Genomic DNA, 22,131 nt, shown 5'->3' with positions numbered 1-22,131 from the left:
GGAACACCTGAAATTTAATAATCTCTTCGAGCCCTTTCAGTCAGGTTTTCCCCCACTACACAGCACAGAAACAGCTCTATTAAGGGTATTAAATGGCCTTCTCATTTATGCAGACACAAGTTCACTCAACATTCTTCTACTTGACCTTAGCTCAGCTTTTGACGCTGTCTCCCATAAAATCATTCATACTCGTCTTCAAGCTATAGGCATCTCCGGCACTGCTTATTGTTAATTCATATCTTATCTACAAGAGAGGCAGCAGATTGTCTCAAAAAAGAATTACAAATCATCATTTGCTTCCGTTTTAAGAGGGGTCCCTCAAGGGTCAGTGCTCGGCCCCCTTCTTTTAGTAATTTATGTCTTTCCACTTGGCAAAATTATAAGGAAACATGGCCTTAGTTTCCAATGTTATGCAAATGACACCCAGATTTATGTTACGTATATCTCATCAACAATTCCCACCACCATCAATATCTGTGTGACTCCATGATTTAAGACATTGGTTGGATGCAAACTACTAACTACTAGCTCAATGCGGAGAAGACTGAGATTTTGATGAGCCCCAAATCATTGGTATTGCGCTCTTCAGACCTTCCTTACAAGCCCTCTCTTGCTTTTTGTAACTTTTTTTGGTGATTTTTCAAACATCACTCACATTTGTAGCTCATGTTAACAACATTATAAATATATCTTTTTTTTAGTTACACAATATTGCCCATCTCCGCCCAGTACTCAATACGAACGATGCAGAAACACTAGTCCATGCACTCATTTCATCTAGATTGGATTATTGCAATTCATGCTTATTTGGTTTACCCACTAAGACCCTAAATCACCTTCAAAACATGCAAGATTCTGCAGCTAGAGTGCTTAACCCTCTGGGGTCGACGGACGCGCCCTGCTGGATATTTTCGTCATTACAGCGGAAACAACTTCAAATACTCCGTCATTTTGGGGCATACAGATAAGTGTAAGACATCATTAGAGACTATAAAGTGTCTATTTTTATTTGTGTACACTCACAATAACAACAAAATATTGTGCTTTTGTAAAATAAAATTTGCTATATTTCATGTATTTGCTCTCATGTAAAGTGACCTTGGGTTTAAGAAAGGTGCTATATAAAATAAACTTCAAGTAATAAAATAATAATTATTTTTATTAAGTTTTCTTATCCCAGTTTAATATGCACACACATCTATAAGGCAGGGCTGTTTGTTTTTCTGACCAAATGGGAGTGGTAGTGGGCTAAAGCACTAGTTAAGCAGAAGGTTGTCCGTTCGATCCCCACAGCCACCACCATTGTGTCCTTGAGCAAGGCACTTAACTCCAGGTTGCTCCGGGGGGATTGTACCTGTAATAAGGGCTCCAAGTCGCTTTGGATAAAAGCGTCTGCCAAAATGCATAAATGTAAATGTAAGACGGGAGGGAGGGAGGTGTTCAGAAAATTGTACTTTTGCAATTCCGTTTTGTCTCTTTAACACAAAACAACAAGGTTGGAGAACAACTATCCCGGTTAAATAGAAAGAGCTGGCTGGGTTACAAGAGTAGAGGTCGACCGATATTGGTTTTTTCAGGCCGATGCCGATCTTTTGAAATCCGGGTCGGCCAATGGCCGATTAATGCTGCCGATTTATTTTGGCCGATATGTGCTTGTTTTTAACCTCTTATTTGAACCTTTTATTTGAAAGATAAAATGTAACACACATAATTACTTAAGATAGACAACATTTCTCAACAAATACATTTATTGAACACTTGACCAATCTGCACTTGTACACTTAAATAAAAAATGTATAATGTAAAAACCTATTGTATAAATAATGTATAACAAATATATTAAATAAACAAAGCAGGTGTTACGAACTGCTCCGAGACACGAAGGTTGAGATCCAAATGCAGCTTTAATTAAGGGGCAATCCAGACACGTAATCCAATATTCAGAGCATCCAAGAGAAGCACAGGCATAACTAGGGGTGGGTATCGTTAAGGTTTTAATGGTATTACTATCTTACCGATACTGCTTATCGATCCGGTACTTTAACGGTATTCTTAACGGTTCTTTTTGTTATATATATATATATAAAATTTTATTTCAGGAAGGTCTACTAACATTACTGTTCAGATGTGGTCTAAAAAGAAATCTAATAAAGTAATCAATTGTAAAATAACACTGCATAGTTTATCATAGATAGATTAATGCTTATTAATGCAGAAGTTATTCATTCAAGAGCTGTAAGTGATTTTCTCTTTGCCTTTTGTTGTTTGATTCGCAGTGGCTCAATCGTCACACGTTTAATAGACAGCTTCCCCTTTAAGACCGAGTCTAATAGGCTCCTGATGCAGCATATTTTCTCCCCAACTATTTCCATAACTACGTCCATTTAAGACATAAACTGTGTTTAAGTGAATCTCCAAGCCGGTCGTTTTGACATATTTTTGTGTATAGTTGATCGTTTAGACGCATGAAACCCAAAATAGCCTATACTTTGCTTGTCTCTTTGCGGTGTGTTTCGGAGAGTGCGCCGCCTTGGGAACTGTATCTCTTGCGATCTTTTTATTATTAAACGCGTCCCGCAATTTAGCAACAGTAGCTAGACTGCATTTTACAACAATCACCGATCGTGCTGATTCTGACGTTAAGTTTGAGTTTTAGGGAGAAATGTCAGTGCACCGCTGTGAAGGGAAGGAAGTTGTGCTAGACAGAATGCGGCTTATGTATAAATATTCTTTTTATAATCTTTGGAAGGCGAAATCTAAAATAAAATCAGACTAATAATCACAGATCTAAACCAGGCTATGTTTGAATGTTTAGTTCTGTCACTCATTATGCTGGGCTCGTTTTGTGCTCGCTGTGGCACCGCGTGAGCGAGTTCTCTCTCACTCTCTGCGAATAGCTAAATTGCATCACAGACAAATGGTTTCATATTATTATACATAGAAATGGCTGGCGATATAAAATAACTTTCTCTTTATAGCAATAATAAATGTATTTTCTTAATTTCTCCAGTACTGACAGCAGAACCGGTAACGTCCGAGCTTACCAAAGCCAGTCCTTCAATAGCATATAGTGCGCGTTGGTATATTTTTTTATTACTTATTTCTCTGCATTGAGTGACAACCCTCTCAAATATAAGACACACAAACAGAACAAATAAAAGTCTCAGATTCACTGTCTGTAATTGCAAAATTCTTGCTTGCTTATTGTGACATGATAGCAACCCTTCTGCTGTGATAATGCAACTTCAACTACGCTATCAATATCCAAAGTAGCCGAACGTCATGTCAACTATCGCGTTTGTCACGTTTTTTCTTGAAGTTGGCAGTAACGTTTCAAAAGTTTTTAATTAAATCTAAAGAAGTTATACAAATTTAACCCTTACTGTTTTCTCCAAGGAACTTAGCTCCTTCCTTAGGCACTGGATGAGGTCTGTTCACTCTGCTGGAAAATTACTCTAGGGGCAGTGTGCGTCGAACACGTGTTCCACAACAACACTAGGCTGCCCACAGATGCGCCTGCCTAATAATCGGCTTGATATGCGTGGATATTGGCCGATGCCGATTATGTAAAAAATGCAAAAAAAATCGACCGATTAATCGGTCGACCTCTATACAACAGCCTGTCATTCATCACAGAAACTACAAGTAAGATGATGCAAATGGAAGTATGGGGGGGACTGGTTGACTGGTCACACACATAATGCCAAGGTGGCATCCTAGAAGCAAATCCATCAATCATGTAGTTATGTTGGGATAGGAGCAGTAAATTGTGCGCAAAGGAAACCCCTAGACCGATTAAATTGCCCTGTCACCTCTATGACCAGTTTCTTTTACAAACGATAATTTATAACATTAATTAATAAGTAATGTAAAAAGTCTACACAGAAAAAAAATATTTACTGATTTCTAGAGAAAATTATAAATAAACCTTACAACTATATTTACAAGAAATCATGTTTACTTGCCAAATTAATGGTAAAGTACTACACTACCCATAATCCTGAAGTGAGATCCACTAATTGGTTAATCTGTGTTGCCATGGAAACAGCAAGCAGGGTTGTGATGAATTATTGCAGGCTAAGTACCATTAGTTATGGGATGTTGTAGTTTCAGAGCATAAATCACAGTAGTAGTGTTTTCTGAACAAAAAACTAAAGAAAACAATTTGATCAAATTTTGATAAACTTTTTGACAAAAAAAAAAAAAAAAGACCATTCACAATGCTTTATGGGATGAGTAGTTCTGTACGTTCATTACCTCATTAGATCAAAGAGTCTTGTACCTTATCTTTTTTCATATTTTAAAATGCTTTTTCTCTATGAATGAAATAATCTTGGAGCTACTTCATTTAATACAATATATTATTAAAATAACTAGGCTGTGAGGGACAGAAGGGCAGTTTGTCCAATTTGTTGTAGTCTTAATGTCTTTGGTCATGTCCTATTTTTAAAACATATTTTTAAATATGTAAAAGTAACACAGTACAACACATTGAACAGACAGTTCACATCTGCATCCCACAGCCTTGATTGCATTTACTTTAAATTATGGTGTAGTGTCTATATTTCTCATTCACTAAAATGATAAATAAGGCTGCTGTTGTGTGTTATTGTAAAGAACCAATAAAACTGTATACCCCAAAACATCAGTACCAGCACTTTAAGCATTGTATGTACACACACACACACACACACGCACGCACGCACGCACGCACGCACGCACGCACGCACGCACGAATAAATAAATAAATAAATAAATAAATAAATATATATATATTATACACACACACAGTACTGTGCAAAATGTTTAGGCATTTGTGAAAATTGTTGCATAGTGAGGATGTCTTCAAAAAAGAATGACAAATAGTTTTCATTTATCACTTAATGTCATAAAGTCCAGTAAACAAAAAGCTAAATACATTTTTGGTGTGACCAAATTTCACTTAAAATAGCACCAATTTTCCTAGGTACACGAGGATCCAGTTTTTCTTGGTTGTTGTCAGATAGGATGTTTCAAGCTTCTTTGAGAATTCACCACATTTCAGGTTCAGGATGTCTCATTCTGTCTCTTTATGTAGCCTCAGACAGACACAATGTTCAGTTGGGGGTTTTGTGGGGGACATGACATTGTTGCAGGGCTCCCTGTTCTTCTATTCTAATATTTTATATTTGCAAAAGCAATGTTTGAGAGTCTAATATTTATATTTCCTATTGACACACAAAAGCTGAAGATAGAAATAACCATCTTAAGGCAAATGCTTTTGTGAAACATCTTTAGCACAGTACTGTGTGTGTGTGTGTGTGTGTGTGTGTGTGTGTGTGTGTGTGTGTGTGTGTGTGAGAGAGTGACACACACACTCATTTTATCATCGTTACATTGGCTACCTGTTAAATTCCGTATTAATTTTAAAATTCTGTTAACTACATACAAAGCTTTGAATGTTCTAGCTCCGCAGTACTTAAGTGATCTTCTACCACGCTATATTCCATCACATTCATTACGATCACAAAATTCTGGCATGTTAATAGTTCCTAGAATATCAAAATCCACAAAAGGAGGAAGATCCTTTTCATATTTGGCTCCAAAACTATGGAATAGTCTCCCTAACACTGTTCGGGACTCAGACACACTCACTCAGTTCAAGTCTAGATTAAAGACTCCTCTATTTAGCCAGGCATACACCTAATTTATCCTCCAACCCACAATTAGGCTGCTTTAGTTTAGTCTGCTGGAACCAGAAACATTGATCATGATTTACATCTCTGCAATAAATTGAATGGCATCTATGCTTATATTATTTAATTTGTTTCCCTGTCTCAACCTCGGGACTGCTATCCTGAGGTCACCAGAACCGGCTGGATCCAGCACCATTCATACTTTGTGTTGGACTCTACTGCTACGTGTCGCTGAATGATGATTAAATGCAGCCGGTGCCAACCAAACATCACTTGTCTATTATGATGGGCTTCAGGAGATTAATAGATGCCAACTCTAACCATAAGACATGGGATACTTCCTAAATCCAAGGTTCAGACAATGGTATATGATGGAACACACCGAACCTCACCGAAATTACCGGCCAGGTTGAACTGCGTTTCACATCCCTGATCTCTGCCTGCATCAAGATCGTAGTCCATCTATTGACTAACAATTGCCAACAAAAGCCTTCATCAGCCAATTAACAAGGACAATTGCCCCTATGTGAACTTCTGCAGTTAATCCAGGATGGACTTCAAAGACAATGGTCATTAATCTTATAGTTCAAGCAAAATCGATGTTTAAACACTGACCCTTAACACTTACTTAGTTTAATAATTTTAAACCATGACTTTATCTATACATAAGTAATATTTACATTATATTCATGATGTTAGCCAGAGGGGAACTGGCCCCCACAGCGAGTCTGGTTTCTTCCAAGGTTATTTTTCCTCGATTAATCAACATCTAATGGAGTTTTGTGTTTCTTGCCACAGTCGCTTTCAGTATGCTCACCGGGGTTATTAATACAATTATTATTTAATAACTTATTTTTTAAACACTATAAACAATCATATTTTAGCTAATTACACAATGATGATTCATCGACATTATAGACATTAGATTTTTTCGTCTGTTAATGCCTTATCTTCTGTAAAGCTGCTTTGAAATGACGTGTGTGGCGAAAGGCGCTATACAAATTGACTTGACACACACACACACACACACAAAAAGAGGAACACTCACCTGAATTTCATATACATGAGCAATGTGGAACTGAACTGTGGGAACAAAAAGAGGAACTGTTTAATGCCGTAAATCCTTTTCTGATGGAAACAGTGCATTCAAATCTGACATTAGGTAAAAATTTCGACCAGTGTTCTTTCTCTTCATGGTTTCAGCTTTAGCTTTGAAAAGGTTCTGAGTGTACAGACACAGGGAGGGAAGAATATTAGCTTGCCCTTAGTTCACTTCAAGCATGTCATTACTGCTCTTGTGCAGGGCAATACATGCCTGAATTCAGTCATGCAGTTTCCTTGGTAACTAGAGTCTAGGGCAGGGTAGAAATAGTAGACAGAAATACTTGAAGACAGGCTTTACCTTTTCCCTTTGAAATCCTCTCTCTCAGGGAAACAATGCTTTCTGAATGTATGGTACAGATCCCAATCATCACTTTATAATGTGACTGAAATGAATGATCTTATCTAAAATTAAACTGACTACAAATAAATATACTTGGTGAAAGATACTTACTTTCAGCTTTGGACAAAGTGCAGGGTGTGGAGTCAATCAAAGCCAGCTGAAAATGCTGCAAGGAGACAAAGTAAGCTTTGATTAGACTGGATATAGTTAATAGCATTTAGGGAAATTGGATTCAGTGCACCAAGTATCTTGATAGTTTGAACCACCATTCTGAAATTCCTATTGTTAATCAAGCCCAAGTGATTTTTTTAAGATTTCAAAACCTACCTACATAATGAACCAAATGAACAATACAAAGAAATTACTATTGGCTACAGTAAGGGTGCAGTTTTATAACTGCACAATTATACTTCTAAAAAATTATACTTCTAAAAAAATAAATCTGCTGTCTCTAATAACACAGAATTAGCAATATGGGAATTATAACACAAACCAGTATTTTTATTGTGTCGAGCACCATAATGTCATCAAAAACAGATTTGACCAAATGTATCTAATAAAAACAAGAGAGGCTAATTATGAAATATTTTCATACATTGATCATGTATTCCAAAACAATCTGAATCATAATTCCACCAAACAAACAATAACATGATTAACTGTCTAGTGACACAATGACCCTAAACTGTTTAATGTTGCCAATAAGCGTTAGTAAATCTTAGTTGTGTAAAACAACTGCTTTACAACAATTCAAATAATCATCATCTATCTATGCATTCACCAGCTGCCAAGGTTCTATTCAGTTTAATGAGTAAATCTCATGAAACCTGTCAAGCACATCTCTGGGTCATATTTAACCCCAAAACAAAAACAAGCAAAAAAAGAAATATGAAATTAGACCATTTTTAAAGAATATTAAGCTGATTTTATTAAGACGCTTTGCATTTTGACATTATTTTCATGACCTATAGTACATTCCATTACCCATTATGTTAACTACTGTAGTGAGAAAAAAAACAATGCTCTATTAATTTAATGGTTAAAATATTTAAATATCATGGTAGCATTTGCTGTACTACCTTAAATGTATGCCAATTTAAGAACACAACTGCATTACAGTAATGAGAATCACCATTGAGAAAGACAGAAACCTCCAAAGTAAAACATCTAGATGTATTAAGGTAATGAGAATTTGGAGGGAAATTTGCTTAATTGTCACCAGCCACACAACGGAACAGCAAAGTCAAGAGGATGTGATAAGTCATAACGGAAAAAGCTAGTATGATACATTACAGAGGTCTATGGTAAATTAACGCAAAAAACGGCATGCAGGGCATCAAAACACCAGGTCAAATCCATGAGCAGCATAATCACAACATTGAGACCCAGTTGACAACTCCAGGCTCAAGAAACCCACCAGCCCAAGTTACCAAGAAACAGAGCCAAAAACCTCCTGTCTGGAGAGAAGCCTCTGCTCATTATTTCTTCAAGCACTGAAACCCATCTTCGCATAAAGGTACATGGAGGAAACCCATCCACCTGCATAGCAACATCTGAGGAATGTGGCCATGCATTACAATGTACAAATGGACCTCAGACACATTCAGATGGACTGGGGGACTACAAGAAGGTTATGACATCAAAACATCCACAAACATACACTCCTTGTCCAGTACATAACTACTAATTAACACACAATAACCAATACAGATACCATATTCATAATTCAGCACAATGAAAAGAAGCCCTACTGATGGTGTAACCTAGTAAGAGTGTGTTACCATGAACTAGCACCCATCAACATTAATTGTAAAACATTTAACATTCAGAGCACTAACATGCCAACAATTCACCCCAAAGCCGTAGCCATCAGGTAAAAACAAAACATGCACAAGCACACCTATCAGCTATGGCTACACAAAGACACCTTTTAACAAACAAGGATTACTGACCATAGCAAGCCATTTGTGCTGAGCTGGTCTTCTTTGACAAACTGTGCTTTCTACATGCTCTCTCTTTCTCCAAGGCACTCAACTGGCAAGATAATGCAGCAGGATTACCAGTGTGTGTGTGTCATTCTCTCTCTCTCTAACACTGATTACTATTCAAGAGAGAGCAGCAGCTGAGAGATGACACCCTGCTCTCTATACCTCTCTCTCTCTCTCTCTCTCTCTCACACTCACACTCACACACACACACACACACTCATTCGCTACATTCAGGCATTTTTCATCATGCACACACACCATGTGCCTGCAGTACGCTCTCGCAATCTGCAGGAAATCAGGACAGAGACAGGAAGGCAAGGAGTGAATCGGAAAAAACAAGATGGAGAAAACAGAAGAGGAAGTCTATTCATTGCATCATACCAGCAGATATCAAGGGTGCTTTTACACAAGTGTTTTTGGCACAGACCTGTGTTCATTTTTGGTTTGCCTGATTACCGTGAAAGGGGTTTTCCAAACTCGGGTGTAGGGGTTCCAAAGTTAAAATTCCATGCTTCAAGAGAATGAATAAATAACTGTTTATTACAAAAACTGTTTAGTGCCTTACATTGGAAGAGTAAAAAAAAGCCTGATCTGATCTGCTTCCAATGAGCTAAATTAATGTTTCGGGTTCAATACAAGTTAAACTCAATCGACGGCATTTGTGGTATAACGTTGATAACAAAAATATATATATTTTCGACTTGTGCCTCCTTTTCTTTAAAAAGAAAGCAAAAATCGAAGTTACAGTGAGGCACTTACAATGGAAATGAATGTGGACAATTTAAGTGGCCAATCTTTGGAGGGTTTAAACAAAAATGTGGAGCTTATAATTTTATAAAAGCACTTGCATTAATTCTTCTGTTAAAACTCATGTATTAATTGAGCATTACAGTTGTTTTAGGGTTTGTTGACATCGCCATGGTAATGAAGCTGTAAATTTGGCTATAAATTTAGACAGAAAAAGTTAGTGATTTAATCACACTAAAATCATTTTTACACACATATCCTTTATGTCTTGTGTCTATACTTTTGAAACAGTGAATATTTTAACATAAAATACTATTTGCTTCCATTGCAAGGGCCTCACTTGAATACAGGTTTTTGCTTCTTTTAAAGAAAAGGAGGGATGAGACAAAATACATTTTTGTGGTAATCAGTATTATGCCACAAATGCTGTCAATTGATCTCAACTTGTATTGAACCCAGAATATTCTTTTTAAAGAAATTCAGCTACCAACAAGGTCAATGATATATCATGCATCTCTACATGCAGCTTCAATGAAAAACTACACAAGAATATATATCTTTTATATTTTTACAACACACAAGTCAGGGCAATGATCAAACTGCACAAACTAGAATATGCAATCAATCAATTCTGTAAATGTAATGAATATAATCACTTTTGATATTGCCATTAAAAAAAAATACAAATGCAAAAGAAAAGTGCAATACAGAGAGATACTGTAGCATGATAATCTTGTTCCATCTCCAAAAACAAACACTTACCAGAGAGTTAAAGCGGTGCATCAATTTGAGGAGCACTAAGCTGTGCGGGAGAGTGCAGGCAGTGTAAAGAGAGCACTGCTTCCTGCCATTCAACCTGCTGCTTTGTTCCCGTAAGTGGGACAACACAGGGGGGCACAGACAATGCTGCACGTGCATCTCTTGAAACTTATTAGTGCTCTATCACTCACATGCTCTGGCTCACAATACCCTGTAGAATAAGGCATGGTTGAGAACGCTTGATGCATTCACCTCTTGAAAAGCAGTGGTGCACAGTGTAGCCTAAGATTCATTGCTACATAAGCATAGGCCATAGTGAAAAAAAAAGCAAAGGTCTGACAGAAAATCGTTTAACAGAGATTACATTTGTAAAGAGACATATTTGGCTGCTAAAACATTTGCATTAGCCACACAGAAATTGTTACTCACTTCATAAATTTCCATGACTATTCTAAGCCTTGAAATCACAATTGTTTAATTCCTTGACATTTCAAGGTTTTCTATAACCGTGGGACCCATGTCAGATGGAGTAACAGTAGTCTCTTAGCCACTTTGCATTTTTTCCAAAAACGAAATGGTTTCTAAAAACCATCCAACAAGACAGGAGGACAATATCTGATCAACAAGTAAAAAGATCAGCAAGCAGACATAGAGAACAAAGCATAACATATCATTGTGCTCAAGGATATCTCGTAAAAGCCTATTTGCTACATACTGCATGTCTCAAACAAAACTCTAATATCCTTCACTACCATCATTCTGATGAACTTGGCAAAGTCAAAAGACTAAATCTTACTCAGACGTGCTCATAGCCTGTAAACTTGACTTCATTTCCAAGCAGTCTGTTAAAAACCTGGGTATCATGACTCCTGAAAACTGCACCGAAGCCAGCAAATTAGATGGCCTCTTGAAGAGATCTGGCAATTTCAGCCAACTCTTGCCATTATTTGTTTGCAACATACATCAGATAGTCAGTAAATGCTCAGTAAGCATGTACTGTGAGAAAAAACTATTGTTGGGAATTTGCACACAATCACATGTTCTCTATTTCTATTAGCTCTGAACTTAGAGATCTTGCATCTGTCCTCCAGACCTTTGAGGAGAATATAGGAGAGATTTGTAGAGGCAAAGGAGGAGGGACACTTTAGAAAGGAGGAGGAAGTCAAAAGGCTTCATCAAATCCTCCACAAGAAGGTTTTGCCTTCCCTTATTAGGCAGTTTAGCCCAGATGGCTACTCAGCATGCAAACACTCACACTATAAGCGCATGTAGAGCTGCAAATCCTGCCCTTGATGGCCTCCAAGAGAGATGTTTAAAAAAAGGACAAAATATGAGAGAGACACATAGGTTGTCAAATTGTTCTGAAACAAAAAATAGATTAGATTTCCATTTTTTTTTTATAAACAAATAAAAAAAATAACAAAATTCATCACAATAGACTATGCTGTATATATTTACACTTAAGACTGTGGAGCAGTCACATGACGAAGGTCAAAACTCACTGGTGACAAATACAACAACCTGCAGCACTATGATCTCAACTATTCAGCATAAAAGCCAATAGACAGGAAGAAAAGCTAACTGCAAGCTTGCTAATCAACATAGTAAAACAATTATTTCCAGAAATGTGCATGTACAAACAATTTCAGTTTCAATAAAAGTTAAGCCACAGTAAATTGACAGCTTTGTGACATGCTGTTGATTGCTGTAGAAAATAAAATGACTCATTCCTCAGTGAAACAGCAAGGAAAAGGACTGTTACACTAAAGCACTTGCAATTGAAGTCTATGGAACAAAGCTGGGATTAGGGTTGCAGCGTTACACCGGTTTCACAGTATATCACGGTTTGAAAATTGACGGTTATCATACCATGTACATTTGCTTATCTACGGTATTGAGAAAAAAATGCAACCGGATGCAATGTGTGCGCATCTCCTTTCCTCCTTGTCTGCCTGTCAGACTCGTCAACTTGCATCACACACACAAACATGCAGCAGAGAAATTGTCAGAGAAGCAAGGCGAGGGGGTCTGACATGAGTGTGCGTGTGAGTTAAAGCAGGGTTTATCAACTGGTCTATTCGGACTGGGTCGCGGACAACAAGGAAAGAACAACGCCATGGGTCTCCCATTGAAAATATTTCGGCGGACGCACAAGTGATCGACTACGTAGGACTGCCGAGGCAAATTTAATGATAATCTCGCAAACAGCTAAAACTTTTAATCTGCACTTTCGCGAGTGTAACAAGGTCGCACTAATGATCTGCCCTTCTCACTGGCGAGTGGGTTCAACTACTGGGCTTCCCTCGATATTTTGCAGAGTGCAGACATCAAAACTGATGCGACCAATTTCAATTCTAGTGAGACTATTCTAGTTTAAAATGTTACGGGGATTGTCAATTTGAACCTCTCAACAGTAGCAGCCCTGACATCCCAAACAGCACTAAGGAAGAAAAGAGCAACTGTGCTATGTGCCAAAAAAAGATTGTAAAAGTAACCTAAATATTTTGACAAAATGACTAAATCTGTTTTATTTGAGATAATCTCAAAAGGTAGAATCTATTAGACCTCATTTTATATCAACAGTGGCAGTTTGTGGTTAAAGTTTCAAGATGTGTTTCAGCTAATATTTATTTTCCATAAATACATTAATTTATTATTATTATTACTATTATTCAAGACTAGCACACCGACCTATCCATGGTAATGAGGAGCCTTTTCTTCTGTGTAATATGTGTATAAATATGTAATATTAGGTAACAAACTGGATAATAATGGGCTCATAGAAGTAAATATGCTCTTCAATTTTTAAAAGGGGGAGAGACAACTTCCTGTAGATTTTTGACATCAACAAAAATAATGTCACTTGATGCATGTCCTTGTACTGGAAAACCATGAACAAAACTATACAACATAAAAGGAAATGCAACCCAGCATACATTAAATACAGGTTTTGTTTAATCTATGGCAGGTCGACACTTGATTTCCAATGTAAAGTCTGTCCTGAAGCAAAACCAGTTGAGGACCACTGAGATAAAGGTAGAGACAAGAGCTGTCTGGCTGTGCGGTCACGCACCTACAGTATATGTTAACTGTTAATAATCATAGGACATTACTTTAAAAGCTCACACAGCTGATGTTATTTTTCATTTAGTAGTTCATTTAACATGCTATGATAACATGTAAACTAACATGCTTTAGTTATATAACATGTTACAGTTACATGCTATTTTTTTTATCATGTTTATAATTCTGTTAGCTTTCTAATTTTTTCTATTTATTTTATTTTCAAAAGGGAGACTTTTTTTTTTAAATTTTTTTTTTACACATACTTAAAAATAAATAGATAAAATACAATAACCCTTCTGTTTTCTCTAATAATAGTAATTGTGTAATACCGTATACAGTGATATTTTCGGAGATCGTTATCATATCGTGAAAATCTCATACCGTTGCAACCCTAGCTGGGATAAACCTTAAAAGGGATAGTTAAATGTCAATTATCTCATTCTTTTACTCACCCTCACACCATCCCAGTTGTGTATGACTTTCTTTTTTCTGCAAAACACAAACAAAGATTCTTAAAAGAAAATATCTGCTCTGTTTGTCCTCACAATGTAAGAGAATGGTGACTAGATCTCAGGTCCAAAATGGACATAAAGGCAGAATAAAAGTAATTCATAAGACCCCAGTGGTTAAATCCATATCTTCTGAAGTGATATGAAAGGTGTAGGTGAGAAATAGATACATTTTTAAATCCTTTTTACTAAAACAAAACTTCATCACATTCAGCCACTTACTGGTTGGGGCTGGTCAAAGGTGGAGATTGCTGGTAAAAAAAACAAACAAAAAAAACGACTTAAATATTGTTTCTCACCCAAACCAGTCATGTAGCTTCAGAAGATATGGATTTAACCACTGGATATATGGATAACATTTATGCTGCCTTTGTCCTTTTTGGATCTGAGATCTAGTCACCATTCACTTGCATTTTGAGGTCAAACAGAGCAGAGATGTTCTTCTAAGAATCTTAATTTGTGATCTGCAGAAGGAAGAAAGAAAGTAATAACCTCATGCCATCCCAACTCAAGTAAATGATGAGAGAATTTTCATTTTTGGGTGAACGATCCCTTTAAAATGCACACCATTTAGAAAGTATAGACACAAGACATTGGCATGGCCTACATTGGCATGGCCTACATGGGTGGGCATTATATATTTATTTATCCCCTTTCTACCAATTTGGAATACCCAATTCCCAGTACTTAGTAGGTCCTCGTGGTGGCACGTGGTGCAGGGCAAGTCTCAGTTGCCTCTGCTTCTGAGACAGTCAATCGCACATCTTATCACGTGGCTCGTTGTGCAAGACACTGCGGAGAATCCCAGCATGTGGAGGCTCATGCTACTCTCTGTGATCCACACACAACTTACCACGAGCCCCACTGAGAGCGAGAACCACTAATCGCGACCAAGGAGGAGATTACCCCATGTGACTCTACCATCCCATCGAACTCACGACTCGAGGGGTGGTAGTCAGCGTCAATACTTGCTGAGCTACCCAGGCTACCCATGGATGGGCATTATTAAACATGAGTAATGAATACTTTAATGTTTTTCTCAACTCCAGAATTATGCACAAATCCCCTGATAAATTCAGTTTACCCATAGGTATATACAGAGAGAGCCGTTAATAGACATACCTTCAGGCTTGACTCATAGTCTGTGTTGACTTTAAACATCAGACCAAGTCGCAGATGGATCTCATTGGCTCTTGAAAAGCTGGGGTCAATGTAAAGGACTTCCTGAAACGCCTTTATCGCCCTGTGGAAGACAGAACAGCAAAAGAAGCCTTAGGGAAAAGACATTCTCCAAACAATATTTAGGGTGAAACAGGTAAAGTAGGACACTTAATCATCTAACATGTGTGTATTATTCCATTACTGAAATTCAGCATTAAGTTAATCCAAAACTATAATGGGATGACACTGATGTAGCCATTTGGATCATAGTTTAAAAACAATATTGATGACAAATGATCAGAAAGTATCCTACTTAACCAGTATTAACCTAAATGCATGTAATCAAATTATAAATGAATGATTACATTATATATTGAGCTGAAATAATAATAAAAAAAAAAATCTATGGAATTAAAATGTCAAATTAACATTATGATTTGCACAAAAAGCAACAAATAGCAACATTGCATGGTGCACTGAACTTCAAAAAGAAAAACTGCAAATAGCAGAAGCATCATTGTCATGGAAACAGTCATGCTGTGAGCCTGCCGAAACATGTCTATATTGATGTGTGGGTAAGGAAGATGATATTCAAATATAGTGTGTCATAAACACACATTTGACTATTAAACATGATCTCCGCCTCTGACAAAGCGATTGCAACAATAGGCTCACTCACAACAGTGGGTTTTGCTTATACAGTCTCTGCACAGGCAAAGAGAGGGTGTTTTTCCTGAGTTCCTGAGTACACTGAACTCAATGGCCCCAAAACCCTCCCTCTTCTCCCCTCCAAACAGTCTTTTCTGCTCTCTCTGCAAAGCACTGCAGTGTGACAGCTACCCAATGGACCATACATGACAAAAAAAAGCAGCTTTATTTCCCCTGTAATCAAATTACTCTCACTTGGGATGCAGCTATATGTGCCTATAGGCAATCTAAGGGATTACTAAATATGCTAAGTATTACTAAGTATGTGTTCATTAGACCCCATACAAAAAAAAGAAAAAAAAAAAAATCTGATTTGTTTGAAGAGCCCTTTGAGTTCATTGTTGGTGAAAATAGAGCAGTCTGATATTTTACATTCTACAAAAAAAAAAAAAAAAAAAATAATAATAATAATAATAATAATATAATATAATATAATATAATATAATATATATAATAGATATGCTCATCACATTTAAAATGCACCCTCAAAATGCTTAACAGCAAGCAATGTCTTTAAATAAAATGTAAACAAAACCACAAACATTTTACCCCCAAACCAATCCTGGTTGTCATAGTAATGCAGAAAAAATACATTACAATATTCTCATTATAGCAATGTTAAAAAAAAAATATTATTTAAACTGAAGTATTTATGCATCATAGAAGAACTCCTTCCCTACTGTCTTTCATTAACTACTAAAAAAAAAAAAAGTTCTACAACAGCATCTGTTGTTACAACAACTTTGAATTATCATTGAAAACAATGGGAATAGTTCGGACACGTTACAGTAATGAGTAGGTTTGGGAACCGAGAACCAATTCTGAACAAGAACCAGTTCTTTCCAAAATACCATAATCGTATGATCTTCGTGACTTGGTTCCATTAACGGTTCTCTTACATGCAGTTTTACGCCGACACTGCTGGAACTCCTACAGACAGGGTTTCCAGCAGCACATCTCTGCAGCAGCACTGCCTTCTAATGACTCTACAGCGTATAAAACACAGCTCTACTAGTGTATTTAATTCCTGATCTCGAGCCGGCTCTTTGGAATCTACAGCACGTAACATACGCGCTCCCGATACAGTTCAATTCCCGAAATAATTATTGAAAGGAGCCGGTTCTTTTGAATCTACAGCATGAAACCAACAGCGCTTCCATTTATAGTCCAGTATACAAGTAATCTTATACTGATATGCAATATATGAATGTCCAACTCAAAATTAAATAAGAACCGTTTAAATCTCACAAGCCTGAAGTACAACATTAGGCTACAAAACACAGTCTAAAGAAAACTGTCTCTGGAACGTTTCCAGCTTATTTAATGATGGCCTGTCTCTCCATTAAATCAAGCAGTGCAGTTACTGACTGGTTGTTCATTTGGCAATGTATGATTAAATATCCACATGTTTTGTTGTAATAAGCGGAATTTTATAAAATAAATTTTTTATTAAATATGCCATCACATTTCTTGTTGGTTTAGATTTCTTTATTGAAAATATAGTTAGGATCTATAATTTGATTGTAAAAGGTGTGTTTGAAGACTTTTTAGAGACATAAATACAAGAATTGTATTATATTTATTTCTGATTGGTTACATCTTCTCTTTGTAGAAATCTGAAATGATCTCATCATTTTGTAACAGATAGCAGAGGATAATAAATACAAAAATAATTGCATTTCTCATTTCCAAATAATTATTAAAAATAAATTAAAGTACTACAATTACTGGAAGCATTAAATTATTGGAAACATTAAATTCCTTATGATTCCCATCCCTAGTAATGAGAAATGGCAAGAAAATATGCACCAGTGTCCTGAAAAACTGTCATGACAAAAAAAATATATATCTTAAATGGTCCTTAATGCAGGCTTAATTTTGAACTTATGCGATTTATATATATAAAAAAAAAATTTAAAAATCGATTTGGGGTTAATTATGACCCACACCCACACACACCAGGATAACAGATTTGCCAAAAGTATTGGTCACAAAAACCAGTTAACTAAACAATGGGCATCAATCATTCATTTGTCTTTGGGCTCTACCCATGTGTTAAACTGCAATTAGAAATGTGAAAATGGTATTTCCAAGAAAAAGTCATGATAACCTGACACGAAAGCTCATTAGTGTAACTGACAGATATCCAAAAGATAATTAGGTTATACCATAACCTTTAATTGCACAAAACAATCATATTCTTCACAAAAAAGGATCTATGAATTATGCATAATGACAGAAAAATTACTCTCAGCAGGTAATTTGAAGTCCAACAGTAAATTTCTAGAAACGTATTGAAGGCAGGGAGTTTATTACAAAAGCAGTGCTTTGATGCCTGTAGAGGTGGTGTTTTAAAGAGGGTGAATTTAAAGTTGCAAATTCTTAGAGGTTTTTTACATGCCGCTAAAATCTCTGAGTGCTCGTTTCTGTGTTTCTCAACATCAGACATGTAGGTAAATTTATTCAATGGGCCTCTGAAGGGAAAATTCTAAATGCTGAGTGGGCGAGAAAAAGAGAAAACATGAAAATGGCAAGCAGTTCATCTAAGTTTCTTGCTCTAGAATCAAGAGGTGGAGGAATATAACCTCATTAGCAACAAACATGTAAGAACATGCAATTGCACAGTGATTGAAAATATTTTACCTGTATGTCCAAATGTAAAAACAAACAAATAGTGCATTTACAGTAATGCACAAGCAATGGTATACAAGGTAAAAGGCTGCACTGGAATACATTTTAAAATACCCACTGTTTCAAAAGTTTATTATTATTATTTACTATAAGTAGACCTAACCATTATATCTGTTAAAGATAAAGTGTGCAACTTTTTCCACTGTTAAAATAATTTCTCCTAGACCAGCTTAACTTGCACAGCAGAGACAAATAAAAGCACCAAATGTTCGGTAAATAAAGTCACACCTTGTCAAAAAAAATCTGTGTATATGTCACACTGACAGAGGTTGCATTTAGCAGGCAATAAAACCCAGGAGCAGCCACCTGACTTCTCTTCAGCTGCTTAAGTTGGTGTCACAATTTACATTGTGATTATATTTATTAGTCGCTTTTGCATCCTTTCTGCATAGAAAAATACCTGTTCTTGTGGTCCCAGTAAGCGCTTTCTCTCTCTCCCTGTGTCAGTCCTGCGGCAATTTTTTTTTCTCTAAATTACAATCCAGATATTCGGTTCACTGGATGGCATGAGCAGCAGTTTCCATTCTTGTGCTGCACGCAGCACATCAGGACTAAGAAAGCACAGTGAGGAGTACCTTTCAAGTAGTTTACAGAAAGCTAACATTCATTAAATAACGACAACAACAGTTGGACATGTGAGAAAGAGAAGATGATATGAATGCTAACCAAAAAGAAATTGAAGGTTAACGTCTTGGTGGAAATGTTAGGTTGTTGGTTTTTTTAAGCTATATTAAGATAACTAGTTACAACTATATTAGACAACTTAAGCTATATTAAGACATGGCGGTGGTGTTACATTATGTAGGCTGTGTTTTATAGCTAAACCGAACTCATTAAGATAACAGGTTTACACAACAAATTGTGAAGGAGCTGAAAATGAGTGGCAAAGGTAATGTAGGATTGAGTATAGACCAATTACTTATGTATATGGTATGAATTTGTTGACAATGCTGTGTTTATTTGTCCTTCAAATTACCATTAAAATGTATTTGAATATGTTATAAAACTAATTGCCAACAAAAACATACCTCAAAAAAGGTGTCTGCAGTAATATGCCTGCATAAATTACTTACATTGTGAGAATAATACCACCTAGTTTTTATTGTGTAGTGTTCTCTTTTCTGGATACTCAGGGTTTGTGTTAAGTAAATCATTGCTATGATTTTAACTTTGATGCAACATCAAGAAATCCAAGTGTTGCACTATGTCTAAATGTGACAAAAATGTCAACTGTTTTCTTTGACTAAAACTAGACTAAAATACTGAGGGATCTCCTTGACTAAGATTTAGTAAACCAAAACTTAAAAAAAAAAAAAAACAGGACAAGGTTGACTAAATATGATAAAAACTAAAAATGACATTTGACTAAATTAAATAAATAGCTGACAAAATTAATACTAGCCTTTCCTGATTATTAAATAATCGCATGATCGCAGTTATTTGATTAACTGATTATTGTGCACTTCAAATTCCAATCACATTTACAATGACCAAAAAAGGGAATTTCAAGCGAATATTTAGGCTTAATGATGTCAACAGCATGTTTGTGTGTCAGTCAGTTGATCTCTGAGCTGCATCATGGATGTCAACAAGCAGCTCCTGTCCGGAAGAGTGGGTGAACTGCTTCTCTCACATAATCTGATGCACACAACATTAGCAGACTCGTGCCAAACTCAGGCAAAAACATAAAAAAAGAAATATAAACTTTGATAGTGAATGCAAAGTGCTCCGGCTTCACTTAAAATGATTGTGTACTGGCAAATGTTTCTGGTCATTGTGAGATCATAATGACACAGAGGAGGAGATGCACGCTTTATTTCTCTGGAGTGATAAAATAATTTAATTAAATCAAAAAAGGTTTTGCTTCATGAGAAATAAGGGCTTGTGGGTTTGTCAAAGAACATTACAAACTGTGTGAAAGTGAATAACTTAGGACAGAAATATTTACTATTGCATTATATTATATAAATCTGAAAAAAAAAGACAAATAATAATATAGATAGTATAGTATTTTTTAAAGAAATAAAAAATATAAAATTCAGAAGTTCCAAAAAAAAAAAAAAAAAGGTGTTAAAATCTAAACCTGCCAAAATATAAAATTTACCAAAAAGAGACATAATTTAAGTATTTTAAATATTTTATATTTAAAAAATAATTTTTCCATGTCATTTATAGAGGTGGGTAAAAATATTGTTTTTCCGATTAATCGTGATCTTCATTTGAACAATCTCGATATCGATTCTTAAATCCCAAGATCAATCTTTCACTCTATGCACAACCCTCTGCTACAATGAGACAAATTTTTCACTAAGCAACTAAAGTGATTATACAGTAGTTGGCAACTGGCAAGTAAATGTTTACTTTCACTCACCAGAAATTGTGTAGCTTAGTCATAAAGTGTTAAGCAGAGATCCTTTCACAGCGCGTTGAGAGTAAAAGTTGTTTCGTGTGTGTCCTAGACAAGATCCACGCAACCAATTTGCCATTGAATATGGTCCCTTTTAATACACTTTCTGTTCTTTACGGTCAGTTGTTGATCAAAAACAACTAAAAAAAAAACATGCATCACACTGATGAGATAAAGCCATTCCAGTCCTCTCTCGTTAGCATGCACGCCGTTTACAGAACTGCCGTTTTTTTTTTTTACAGTGTTCAACAAGTTAATGTAAACACTACAAATTATGCAATAAATAACCAAAATAATATCCTATTTATTGATTTAATACATTTGTTCATTTTTAAAAAGCCAAAATGTGACAAATTATGAAAAAGTAATACAAATTTTTTAATTAATATTTTCCTAATATTCAAAGTTAAAATGCATTATATTGAAATAAACCCAAATGAATCGATATTTAATAGAAAGCTTGTGAATCGGAATCAAATCAGGAAATCTGTATCAATACACAGCCCTAGTCATTTACAAGTTTTTAAAGCCTTAAAAAGGAAATATTATATCCCTATTTTATTAATTGATTTATATCTTTGATGTTATATATGAAATATGACAATTTAAATGACAATCATGAAAGACGGCAACGACAATTTAAATGACAATCGCCATAGCCCTACAACAGACAATTGTCATAATCGCAATAATTAGTTTGAAAATTAATCGTCAGCCAAATTTCAAATTGCACACTTTTATACATTCGTTTAGTTATAACATCGTTTAACCTAACAAGCTTGAAATAAGGGGAGCCATGTGACCAAACTTACTGTAAAGTAGGCCTACTTTTTAGATGCCGAAAGGACCATTTAGAATACTTTATACATCAAATGAACATTTTAAAAGAATTTCAAGATTTTAAACCCTTCAATACAATTAATTTAAAATTATATAATTATTACACATTTATTTTCTTTGTGGTAACTGACTGCAA

At 35.8% G+C, this 22,131-nt stretch overlaps 1 protein-coding gene across 7 annotated transcripts in view; it reads right to left on the bottom strand.

Moving 5' to 3' along the window:
• Positions 1 to 22,131, bottom strand: part of LOC127658732 (lysine-specific demethylase 6A-like) — a 98,639-nt gene that overhangs the window by 34,178 nt on the left and 42,330 nt on the right. For 4 of the 7 annotated variants that reach the window (XM_052148184.1, XM_052148186.1, XM_052148185.1 and 1 more), the window contains 3 exons: positions 15,311 to 15,431; positions 7,231 to 7,285; positions 6,724 to 6,758 (listed from right to left, as the gene is read on the bottom strand). In XM_052148184.1, the coding sequence (XP_052004144.1) occupies positions 6,724 to 6,758; positions 7,231 to 7,285; positions 15,311 to 15,431 (211 nt within the window). Of the gene's footprint in view, positions 1 to 6,723; positions 6,759 to 7,230; positions 7,286 to 9,071; positions 9,217 to 10,616; positions 10,676 to 14,131; positions 14,154 to 15,310; positions 15,432 to 22,131 lie in introns of those variants that run through there. The other 3 variants (XM_052148190.1, XM_052148188.1, XM_052148189.1) reach the window with 3 other exon arrangements.

The sequence above is a fragment of the Xyrauchen texanus genome, chromosome 18 (genome assembly GCF_025860055.1).
Source record: "Xyrauchen texanus isolate HMW12.3.18 chromosome 18, RBS_HiC_50CHRs, whole genome shotgun sequence".
NCBI lineage: Eukaryota > Metazoa > Chordata > Actinopteri > Cypriniformes > Catostomidae > Xyrauchen > Xyrauchen texanus.
The sequence above is the reverse complement of the archived record's forward strand: the minus strand, read 5'-3'. Positions and strand labels throughout refer to the sequence as shown.